We start from the raw sequence: 12,547 nt of genomic DNA on the forward strand, positions 1-12,547 counted from the left end.
TATTCCTTCCCCTCTTTATTTTCCGACAATCCCCCTGCTCCCACCTCTCCCTATGTCTTTTATTCTTTTTTTTCCCTTTACATTTTAGAGGAACATGACACATAATACGGAAAATTTTAAAATTGTATCATGGAATGTAGGAGGAATCTCTTCCCCTATTAAACGTAAAGCAATTTTGTCACACTTACGGAAAGCCCAGACGGACATTGGTTTAATACAGGAAACCCACTTAAATCTAGAGGAATCATTAAAACTAAAGTCATCTTGGGTAAAAGAAGTTCTTGTAGCTCCGAGTGTAGGGAAGAAGAGGGGAGTAGCAATACTCATAGGTAAAAGACTTCAAGTGGAGATTCTGGGCTTTGAGGCTGATCCCGGAGGGAGGTATGTCCTGGCTAAGATGAAAATAGGTCAGGCAAAATATACAATCTGCAATGTGTATGGTCCAAATAAAACTGATCCTGAATTCTGGGAAGCATTACAAGCAAAGCTCCTTCTAAGTACTGAAGGACATTTAATCTTGGGGGGGGGGGATTTTAATATGGCCCCCCAATGTCCCATAGATAGACTCAGAGAAAATACTAAGCGTCCGAAACAGAAAAAAGATAATCTTGATTTTAAGGTAATTAATAATATTAAACAGATCCTCTCTGTGCGTGACATTTGGAGATATCAGAACCCTGACACTCAGGACTTCACTTGTCTAAGGCTCACAAAACATTATCCAGGATTGACCTGTTTTTAATCGGGGACCATTTAAGCCCTACAATGGTTAAATCTGAGATAATGCCTATTTTTCTGTCGGATCATGGGCCTATCACTCTTGAATTTAACTTTATTCAATACAGATCAAAGAATCTGCGATTCTTTTTTCCCTACTATCTTTATACAGATTTTAAGTTCAAAGAGTGGCTCAGGAACAAATTCAATGAATATGTTCAATTTAACAAGAACTATGTGGACCGTACAGACATCTTCTGGGAAACTGCTAAGGCAGTCCTCAGAGGGGAAATTACGGCATACTCTGCCATCCAAAATAAGAGAAGAAAGGCAAGAGAGAAGGAAGTCTCTAACTCACTGATTAATTCCTATAATCTTTACTTACTGGAAAGAACGCCTCTAAATTGGGCAAGATACATACGAGCTAAGTCTGCGAGAGATACCTTTTACTTAACGCAGGAAACATATAGCGAGCTCAGGCTGCAAGCCAAATTACATAAATTTGGTAATAAGTCTGGTAAAATGCTAACTAAACTAATTAATTAAGAACGAGAATAAAAAACTTAATATTGATAAAATTCAGTGTAATGGGAAGCTTTTAACTAAATCGGAAGAAATTTCTAGGGTATTTCACCAATATTTCCAACAACTATACTCTAGTAAAGAGTTTGATATAGATAAAGCGACTGAATTTTTCAGTAAAATTAATCTCCCAATGGTCACCCCTGAGGAGATCACTGGACTCAATGCACCCATTACACTAGAAGAAATTGGAACAATAATTACCAAACTCCCTTTAAGTAAAGCAGCTGGCCCGGACGGTCTTCCCAATGAGCTTTACAAAATTTTATCATCAGAGATAGCTCCATATCTGGGTAATCTTTACAATGATATTTTTATTAAACATAAACAGGTCTCGTCCTCCTTTGCGTCCTCACTTACTACTCTGATCTTAAAAGAAGGGAAAGATCCCACATGTAAAGAGTCTTATAGACCTATTGCACTGTTAAACTCAGACTATAAAATTCTCTCCTCTATTTTAGCAAAAAGGCTCCAGTTTATCTTATCCACAGTAATCCACCCAGACCAAGCCGGCTTTATCAATAATCGTAATTCTTCGGCAAAAATTAGAGAATTACTAGTTACTATGGAATATATCCAAAGAACATCTCCCCAGGGGGCGGGGAGGGAGGATCCCCCTGATCTGGCCATCTTATCAATAGATGCGGAAAAAGCCTTTGATTTAGTAATCCATAAACATTTAATTTTCTCCTTAACAAAGTTTGGAATTGGGAGCAATTTTCCTAAGTTTGTGGAGAACTTATACAATCACTCTTTTACAAGTCTGATTATTAATAACGATATCTCTTCTTCAATTGCATTGGAACGGGGCACTCGTCAGGGCTGTCCTCTCTCCCCGCTCCTATTCGACCTAGCCATAGAACCATTAGCAATTAAGATTAGGTGCTCGCTGGAAGGTATAAAAATTCGTAGTCCTGAAATAAAAATGGGATTATATGCGGATGATCTACTTATATATCTTTCCAATACAGCAAAAAATATACCAAAACTTTTGCAGATCACTGATCACTTTGGGACATTTTCAGGGTACAAAGTAAATGCAAAAAAATCTGAATTAATTTGGCTTAGGAAAAACAGGACCAGTATTGCAGACATACCCTTTAGAGTAGTAACGGAATCTATGAAATATTTAGGAATCAAAATACCAATTAATCTAAAAGATCTCTACAAGGTAAATATAACCCCAATGATAGCATATATTAAAGAAAGGCTTAAAACCTGGCAAAGCTTACCTCTTTCAATTTCTGGCCGTACAGCTCTATTTAAAATGGTTCTTCTTCCAAAGCTGCTCTACATTTTACAGAATGTCCCTTTAATGTTGTTTGAGAAAGATATACGATCGCTAAATTCATCAATTGGGCAATTTATCTGGCAGGGGAAAAGATCTAAGATAGCCCTCTCTAAACTAACAGCGCCAAGAGAGATGGGAGGCTTAGCACTCCCAAACTTAAGATTTTACAATCTCTGTTTTTTAGTCCGCATAGTAGCAGATTGGTTTTCCAGCAAGAACTATGTTTTAAATAATGATCTGGAGTCCAATATATGTGAACCATATTCACCAGTAGCCTTGGCACACTTGGAACCTAGAGATCTCCCAATGAGTATTAAGGAACTTAAATTTATTTTGAACCCGATCAAAGCATGGTCTAGACTAACTAAACTTCTTTCAATATGCTCTAAGGCATCAAAATACCTTCCCTTAATCAGAAACCCTAATTTTCAACCCGGTTTAGACTCAGCTGTTTTCAACAGATGGCATAATAATGGATTGGATAGAGTTATCTATCTAGTTGATCGGGATAGAAAGTGTGTCAAATCGTTTGCTGAATTGAGGGATGAATTCAATTTGCCAAACAAAGACTTTTTCGCATACCTACAGATAAGACATTATATTATAGATCTCACACATAGGGCTGACTGGAATTGGACTTTGGGCAATTTAGAAACCTGGCTAACTATAACTAAAGATTCTTCTATGTCCATTTCTCCGTGTTACTATATGCTGAGCCTCAGTAAGGCTGCCCCGCTAGTTGAGAATTTGGCCTTGACCTGGAAAAATTTAATTCCATACATTAATATAGAACCTAAAATTATTCAACTTTCATTAAATAAGGTAATAAAAACAACATTCTCCTCCAACTGGCGAGATGCTCATCTGAAACTTTTGCATAGGGCATACTTCACCCCGGAGAGAGGCCTCAGAGTCCGAAACCTTGAATTTAATAAATGTCCTAGATGTTCTTACGTAGCTGCGGATTTAATACACATGTTTTGGTCCTGTCCTAGAATGAGAAATCTTTGGAGTAAGCTAGAATATTGGCTTAAAAATATACTTAAAATTGAGCTGATAGCCCTCTCCTTGTTTCAGATTGTATTTTGTCTGAGGCCTGGAGAGGAACGTCAGCCTAATGAAAAGCTGGTCAACTTAGCTATCTTAGCTACCAGATATCTGTTATGTAAGAAATGGAAATTGAGGGCGATACCAACTATTTCAGAAATTAGGAATCATCTAAAGTAACAATGTGTTTTAGAACAGAAAAACACCAATATAGATAATGAACATGAAGTAAAGAATTTTTTTCATAAATGGGCGCCATTTATTAAGATTTTCCCTGAAAGAGAAATCGATTTGATTTCTCCATTTAAGAACTCAGAGTTAGTATTACTAGGTATTTGGGGAGCTGATGTGGGTTAGTACAACTCGAAAATTTCTCCTTGTCCCCCCCCCCCCTTTTAATTAATTTTAATTTTTATTTTTTATTTTCTGTTGTTCCTTGGTTTTAACGGGGTGGAAGAGGAGGGGAAGGTGGAAGGGGGAAAAGAAAAAAAAGAAAAATTCTAACATTGAGGTATTAAAGAAAGACAGACGGGTTAGCTCAGCCAATCAGGTATATGATATGTAATATACATTTTTTCTTTCTGGACTGTTACTATTTTCTTTTCTTTGTTATTTTTTCTTTTACTTTTTGTTTTCTTGTACCGGTGAAATGTAACATTTTGTGGTTTTCTTATTATGGAATCTGTACTCATTGTTGGACAAAAATAAAATAAAAAAATAAAAAAATTGCATGCTTTATCTGAACCATGAAAGAAAAAATTTGGATTTAGTATCCATTTAATGGCATGGGAATAGAATGCTTAGTTCTCAGACATAGAGGATTCTGTGATTAACACTATGATTCAGACCTGCAAGCCTGTTAATAGAAAGATTTAGCACAAGGTTTGAAAAACTTATATTTTGTGGTATTCTACCCTTGATTATTTCTGAAATTCTTTTAGAATTGCTAGGATTCTTCAGTTTCTTCAGGATGGTTTATATGCCAGTTATTTGAAAGGACACGTCTGCCCTTTCTGTGATGTTACATAGAAAAATTTCTAATCTTTCTGATATTCATTGTTTTGTTCAGCCTCTAATCCGGATTAAACCTGTTATTAGGCCTATTTTTCTTTAAAAAAAAGTCTTAAAATTCTTTCTTGGAAGGTGGAGTTTCTTTTGGCAATCTATTCTGTTAGAAGAGTTTCTGAATTGTCTGCTCTCTTGTGAGTCTCCTTTATCTGATATTTCATCAGGATAAAGTTGTTTTGGGAACTTCCTTTTTAATTTTTACCTAAAGTTGTTAACTCACACAACATTAACAGGGAAATTTATAATTCCCTCCTTGTGTCCTGATCCTAAGAATGCTACTGAAAAAGCTTTGCATTCTTTGGACATTAGAGCATTGAAATATTATGTTAATTCTATTAATGATTTCAGACAGACTTCTAGTCTTTGTTCTGTTTTCTGGTCCTAAGAAACGCCAGAAGGCCTCAGCTATTTCTTTAGCCTCTTGAAACTTTTGATTCACAAAGCTTATTTGAAGGTGGATCAGTCTCCGCCTCGGAGAATTTAAGCTCAACCTACTAGATCAGTTGCCACATCTTGGGCTTTCAAGAATGAGGCTTCAGTTAATCAAATTTGCAAAGCGGCCACTTGGTCTTCTCTGCATACCTTTACTAAATTTTAACATTTTTATGTTTTTTGTCTGGTCAGAAGCAGTTTTTGGTAGAAAGGTCCATCAGACAGTTGTCTAAGTTTCATAATTGTGCTTATATATTGAGTTTTTGGCACAAGACACTTTTTTGTGTTTTGTTTTTATTTTCTCAGCGAAAAAAAAAGCTGTTTTTATTTTATCCCTCCCTTTATTGTTACTCATAGACTTCCACATCCTGGGTATTATATTATAAGTAACCATGTGTGGACTCTCACCACCTATATGAAAGAAAACATAATATATGTAAGAACTTACCCGATAAATTAATTTATTTTATGGTGGGAAGAGTCCATGAGGCCCCACCCATTTGGGGTTAATTTTTTTGTTTAATGCACATTTTTTTTCTTGCTCCTCATTATTGGCTTTACCTCCTTCCACCTCACTACTTGGCTATTCATAAAACTAAGGTGTGTGTGAAGTGGGAGGGGTATTTATAGGCTCTTGAGGTTTGGGAAACGTTGCCGCCTCCTGGTAGGAATGTATATCCCATACGTCACAGCTCATGAACTCTCAACACCATGAAAGAAATGAATAAATTTATCAGGTAAGATATAAATAGTTTTTTTTGTGTTCACTTGCTTAGCAATAGCATACACAGTTTTGAAACATGAATAAAAATATTGACACGTGTATATACACAATCATCATTAGAGAATTTTTCTACCTTAAACTTGTCAAAAAGGAAAAGATGCACAATATGAGTAATGAGTACTTCAAGGAAATGCTGCTATAATGTTTGATTTGTAAGTTCCTTAATATTACCAGTGAGAATAAAAATAAATCAAACCAAACACTTAAAAATAGTGAAAAAAGTTGATTTATTAATAATTTGTATATATAACAATGTAGAGAAAGCAGTCTGGTAATGTAATTTCCCCTGTACACAAGAGCTAATCATTTCATGTTTATGTTGGCACATTGTCCATATATACCTTCACAATTTTCTTTTAATGAATGGATGTTGCAAGAGCTGCTCAGCAGAGGGTCGTTCATATTGATCCCTATAGATCAAACAAAAATATACATTTTAATTAGGATATTTTTTGTATAGCAAACAGAACTAAATTAGATTATAGCTAATTTTAACATATATTTAACATATATTGTATTATACAAATTCCCTTGAAAAACATGAATTCTTATATTTTCTGTTGTGCTTTGTATGGAACGTGGTAAAACGTTTGTTACACTTGTGTTTTGAATGAAAAACAACAAGTATAATATGTATACTGTGAAATAAAATAAAGCTATATGAAATTAAACTATCCTTTTTTTTTTTATTTAGTAATTTGATATGTGAGTGTTTTCAGTTAAACAAGTGATATTTGAATGGATGGAAATTTGACTCTCCCAAGTATATATATATTTTTTTTTTTTATTAAAAAGGGTCTGAAAATTGAAACCAACCAATAAGGATGAAAGTCATATGTATTGGCTGTCTTATTTGCATATTTAAATTAAAGGGATGTGAAAGCCTATTTTTTTTCTTTTATGATGCAGATAGAACATACATTTTTAAACAACCTTCTAATATACTTCTATTATCAATTTTACTTCATTCTCTTGGTATCTTTTGTTGAAGGAGTAGCAATGCACTACTGGGAGCTAGCTGAACACATTTGTAAGCAAATTACAAAAGGCATATATGTGCAGCCACCAATCAGCAGCTAGCTCCCAGTTACTGAGCCTACCTATCCGCCAGATTACGAGTTTTGCATTAGAGGCTATGCGGTGCTAACGAGCAGTTTTTTATCACCGCTCACTTACCTACAGCGCTGGTATTACAGGTTTTTACAAACCCGGCGTTAAAAGGCAAGAAGTGAGCGTGGAGCAAAATTTTGCTCCTTAACGCACTCCAATACCAGCGCTGCTTAAATCAGCGGTGAGCTGGTTGTACATGCTCGTGCACGATTTCCCCATAAGAATCAACGGGGAGAGCTGGCTGAGAAAAAGTCTAACACCTGCAAAAAAGGCAGCGTAAAACTCAGTAACGCAGCCCCATTGATTCCTATGGGCAAATAAAATGTATGTCTACACCTAACACCCTAACATGAACCCTGAGTCTAAACACCCCTAATCTTACACTTATTAACCCCTAATCTGCTGCCCCCGACATCACCGACACCTGCATTATATTTATTAACCCCTAATCTGCTGCATCAACGTTGCTGCCACTATAATAAACATATTAACCCCTAAACCGCCGCACTCCTGCCTCACAAACCGTTAAATATTATTAGCCCCTAATCTGTCGTCCCTAACATCGCCGCCACCTACCTACATTTATTAACCCCTAATCTGCCGCCCCCAATGTCGCCGCCACTATACTAAATGTATTAACCCCTAAACCTAAGTCTAACCCTAACACCCCCTAACTTAAATATAATTAAAATAAATCTAAATAAAAATTCCTATCATTACCTAAATAATTCCTATTTAAAACTTAATACCTATAAAATAAACACTGAGCTAGCTACAATATAACTAATAGTTACATTGTAGCTATTTTAGGATTTATTTTTATTTTACAGGCAAGTTTGTATTTATTTTAACTAGGTAGAATAGTGATTAAATAGTTATTAACTATTTAATAACTACCTAGCTAAAATAAATACACTATAATTAAATAAATTAACTAAATTAACAACAATTAAATAAATTAAATTCGCTAAAGTACAAAACCCCCCCACTAAATTACAGAAAATAAAAAACAAAAATTACAAGATATTTAAACTAATTACACCTAATCTAATAGCCCTATCAAAATAAAAAAAAAAGATAAAAAAAAACCCTAGCCTAAACTACCAATAGCCCTTAAAAGGGCCTTTTGCGGGGCATTGCCCCAAAGTAATCAACTATTTTACCTGTTAAAGAAAATACAAACAACCCCCCAACAGTAAAACCCACCACCCACACAACCAACCCCCAAATAAAATACTATCTATAAAAACCTACTGTTGGGGGGGTTGTTTGTATTTTCTTTTACAGGTAAAAGAGCTGATTACTTTGGGGCAATGCCCCGCAAAAGGCCCATTTAAGGGCTATTGATAGTTTAGTCTAGGGTTTTTTTGTTTTTTTTTTGGGGGGGGGGGCTTTTTTTATTTTGATAGGGCTATTAGATTAGGTGTAATTAGTTTAAATATCTTGTAATTTGTTTATTATTTTCTGTAATTTAGTGTTTGTTTTTTGTACTTTAGCTAATTTAATTTATTAGATTGTTTTAATTTAGTTTATTTAATTGTAGGGTTAGGTTAGGTGTTATTGTAACTTAGGTTAGGTTTTATTTTACAGGTACTTTGTATTTATTTTAGCTAGGTAGTTATTAAATAGTTAATAACTATTTAATAACTATTCTACCTAGTTAAAATAAATACAAACTTGCTTGTAAAATAAAAATAAACCCTAAGCTACCTACAATGTACAATGTTAGTTATATTGTAGCTATCTTAGGGTTTATTTTATAGGTAAGTATTTAGTTTTAAATAGGAATTATTTAGGTAATATTACTTTTTTATTTAGATTTATTTAAATTATATTTAAGTTAGGGGGTGTTAGGGTTAGGTTTAGACTTAGGTTTAGGGGTTAATACATTTAGTATAGTGGTGGCGACGTTGGGGGTGTCAGATTAGGGGTTAATAAATGTAGGTAGGTGACGGCGATGTTAGGGACGGCAGATTAGGGGTCAATAATATTTAACTAGTGTTTGCGAGGCGGGAGTGCGGCTGTTTAGGGGTTAATATATTTATTATAGTTGCGGCGATGTCCGGAGAGGCAGATTAGGGGTTAAAAAAATTATTATAGTGTTTGCGATGCAGGAGAGCCTCGGTTTAGGGGTTAATAGGTAGTTTATGGGTGTTAGTGTATTTTTTAGAACTTTAGTTATGAGTTTTATGCTATGGCATTGTAGTGTAAAACTCTTAACTACCGACTTTTAAATGCGTTAGGACTCTTGACGGGTTACGGTGTACCGCTCACTTTTGGGCCTCCCAGGACAGTCTCGTAATACCAGCGCTATGGAAGTCCCATAGAAAAAAGACTTTACAAAGTTAACGTAAGTCGTTTTGCAGTAAGGCCAAAGAAGTGTGTGGTACACCTATACCTGCAAAACTCGTAATGGCAGCGGGCGTAAAAAAGCAGCGTTAGGACATCTTTCGTGATTCAGATAGAGAATGCAATTTTAAGCAACTTTCTAATTTACTCCTATTATCAAATTGTCTTCATTCTCTTGGTATCTTTATTTGAAATGCAAGAATATAAGTTTAAATACTGGCCCATTTTTGGTGAACAACCTGGGTTGTTCTTGCTGATAAGTGGATAAATTCATCCACCAATGAACAAGTGCTTTCCAGGGTACTGAACCACACAAATAGCTTAGATGCCTTCTTTTTCAAATAAACATAGCAAGAGAACAAAGAAAAATTGATAATAGGAGTAAATTAGAAAGTTGCTTAAAATTGCATGCTCTATCTGAATCATGAAAGAAAAAATTTGGGTTCAGTGTCCCTTTAACGCACAACTCGTAATCTAGCCGTATGCTTTTCAACAAAAGATTCAAAGATAACATAGAAAATTAGATAATATAAGTGAAATGGAAAGTTGTTTAAAATTGTATGCTTTATCTGAACCATAAAAGAAAAAATTCGGATTTAAATATTAAAAAAATAAAAAAACACACATAGGAGAAGAGCCGGAATGTAATGAGCAACCATAAAAAGAGGATCCTTGGTTTGTGTACTTTAATAATTTATAATCGTTTTAAATGTAAAGGGTTTAGTTAAAGCTAGGGAATGCTAGCAGTTAGGCAGTTAATTGTGATGTGGGGTCTGGAAGTTTTAATAGTTTATAGCAGTAAGGGTCTTACCAGTTTTGGGTCTTATTGTGGTGGGGGTTTGGTGGTTTAGGGGTCTGAGCATTTTGGGGGTCTATAGAGGTGGGAGTTTTAGCCGTTTAGAGGTCAATAGCAGAGGATTAAGGAGACATGCAGAGCTGGTGGTAACTGCTGCTGCTTATAAGTTTACATCAGTTAACTGCTGTGTCTATGAGTATCGGACAATTTAGTTGTAAGGACAATACAAGCCTTTGGTTATATAGAGACCGCATGATAATTGGTAGGCCTTGTACAATAGTTAACGTCTGACTTGTAATATGGCCCATAGTTTTTAACTGTGTTTGTAGGGTATAAGACAATTAATAATTCTTCAAACTATATATATATATTATATGCCTTTAAGAGCATTGCTTTAAAGAAATAAATTACTCTTGTATTTCATTCTGTTCTCATAGTAAAGGTTATCTCAGGAGTGGGATGTAATAAGACAGTGCTAGGTTCTAGTATGAGAATATTTTGTTTATGAAAAATATTCTTAGCTTATTAAAATGCCTGCTAAATTAAATAATTGACATAAAGCTTGACACATCTGCAGAACCTGTTGGCTTAAAGGGCCACTGTAAGTAAATTTTTTCTATGCCTGTTACTAACTAACTACCCCAAATACGCTTTTTATCAATAGCATTTCATTAACATATCTCTACCGTATATCAGAAATCTTGTCTGCAAATTTAATTGTTTTCCAAACCCACTCCGTGGGTATCCTTTGCTCTGTACCAATCCATTTACAATACCTAGGTTTCAAAATGGCGCTTTAAACACAAAGTTATTGGTTTAAGTATTTTGAACACTCAGTGCTGAAAATAGTGGGCAGGATAACGTGACATCATCGGCGAATAAAAGATATAACTTTTAGAACGTTATGAAACTTCATTTTGGAGAAAATATAGGTCTGTAGGTTTTAATTAATGTTTATTAACTTTAATATGTTGTTTAGCTTAAAAATTATAACAGAAAGTAATCCTTTAATTATTATAGTTGCTAAGGGAGTCTGCTAGGTATCATCTTGTAGAAAAGTTTGTTACATCATCTGTGAGATAAACTGTCTTTATTCTACTTAATTATATACACACAGTTGTATGCAAACGTTTAGGCACCCCTAACAATTTCCATGATTTCTTTCATGTAATTGGCAAGAATCCATGAGCTAGTGACGTATTGGATATACAATCCTATCAGGAGGGGCAAAGTTACCCAAACCTCAAAATGCCTATAAATACACCCCTCACCACACCCACAATTCAGTTTTACAAACTTTGCCTCCTATGGAGGTGGTGAAGTAAGTTTGTGCTTGATTTTTATAATTTCTTCTGTGATGAGCGCTTCTAAGCATTCTTAAGGCCAATTCCTCTCAGAGTACAGTGTTTGTCAGAGGGATGTGAAGAGAGTATCGCCTATTTGATTTTATGGTTTTCACAGGAAATCTTTTCAAGGGTTCTCTGTTATCGGTCGTAGGGATTCATCTCCTACCTCCCTTTTCAGATTGACGATATACTCTTATATACCATTACCTCTGCTGATAGGTTTCAGTACTGGCTTGGCTATCTGCTGTGTGTATTTCCCTTTGCAGTCCAGCAGTTTCGTTATGGGAATCATGTTGTAGGAAGTTTGTCTTACCTGGGGTAAGATTAGTTTTATTTTACCTCACTTCCTATATGTTCTTTGCCTTCTTTATGCTCAGAGGGCTATGCTATTTGTTTGGTTATTTTTGCCAATTTTAGCATTTATTCCCATTCCTGAAACTGCTATATGTGGAAATAAGATATTTCTGTTTAATGTTATTTTTTCTCTAATAACTCCAGCATGGCCTCACAGGTTTTGGTATGCAGATCTTGTCCGGATGTCCAGTTGCCAACCTTGGCCACTTCCTTTAAGGCCAGACCTTCTGTCTCAAGGGACGTTTTTCCATCAGGATCTCAAATCGCTAAATTTGAAGGTAAGGGAATTGAACACTTAGTACTTAGTCATAGAGGTTTCTCTAAATCAGTGATTAATACTAAGCTACAGGCTCGTAAGTCTGTTTCAAGGAAGATTTATTATCGGGTTTGGAAAACCTATATTTCATGGGGTTTTTTCTCATAAATTCTCTTTGCATTCTTTTAGGATTCCTAGAATTTTACAGTTTCTTCAGGATAGTTTGGATAAAGGTTTGTCTGCAAGTACCTTGAAGGGACAAATCTCTGCTCTTTCTGTTTTTTTTTTTCATAAAAAGACTGCTAAACTTCCTGATATTCACTGTTTTCTTCAGGCTTTGGTTCATATCAAGTCGCCTGTTAAATCAATCTCTCCTCCTTGGAGTATTAATTTGGTTTTGAAGGCTTTGCAGGCT

The 12,547-nt window shown here is 35.1% G+C and overlaps 1 protein-coding gene across 1 annotated transcript in view; it reads right to left on the reverse strand.

Annotated features, from left to right (window-relative positions):
* Positions 1-6,131: 6,131 nt before the first annotated feature.
* Positions 6,132-12,547, reverse strand: part of MAP3K19 (mitogen-activated protein kinase kinase kinase 19) — a 207,948-nt gene continuing 201,532 nt past the window's right edge. The window contains exon 13 of the mRNA XM_053712516.1: positions 6,132-6,331. Within this exon, the coding sequence (XP_053568491.1) occupies positions 6,265-6,331 (67 nt within the window). The 3' untranslated portion in view covers positions 6,132-6,264. The remainder of the gene's footprint in view (positions 6,332-12,547) is intronic.

This window comes from Bombina bombina, chromosome 1, assembly GCF_027579735.1.
Source record: "Bombina bombina isolate aBomBom1 chromosome 1, aBomBom1.pri, whole genome shotgun sequence".
In the NCBI taxonomy this organism is placed as follows: domain Eukaryota; kingdom Metazoa; phylum Chordata; class Amphibia; order Anura; family Bombinatoridae; genus Bombina; species Bombina bombina.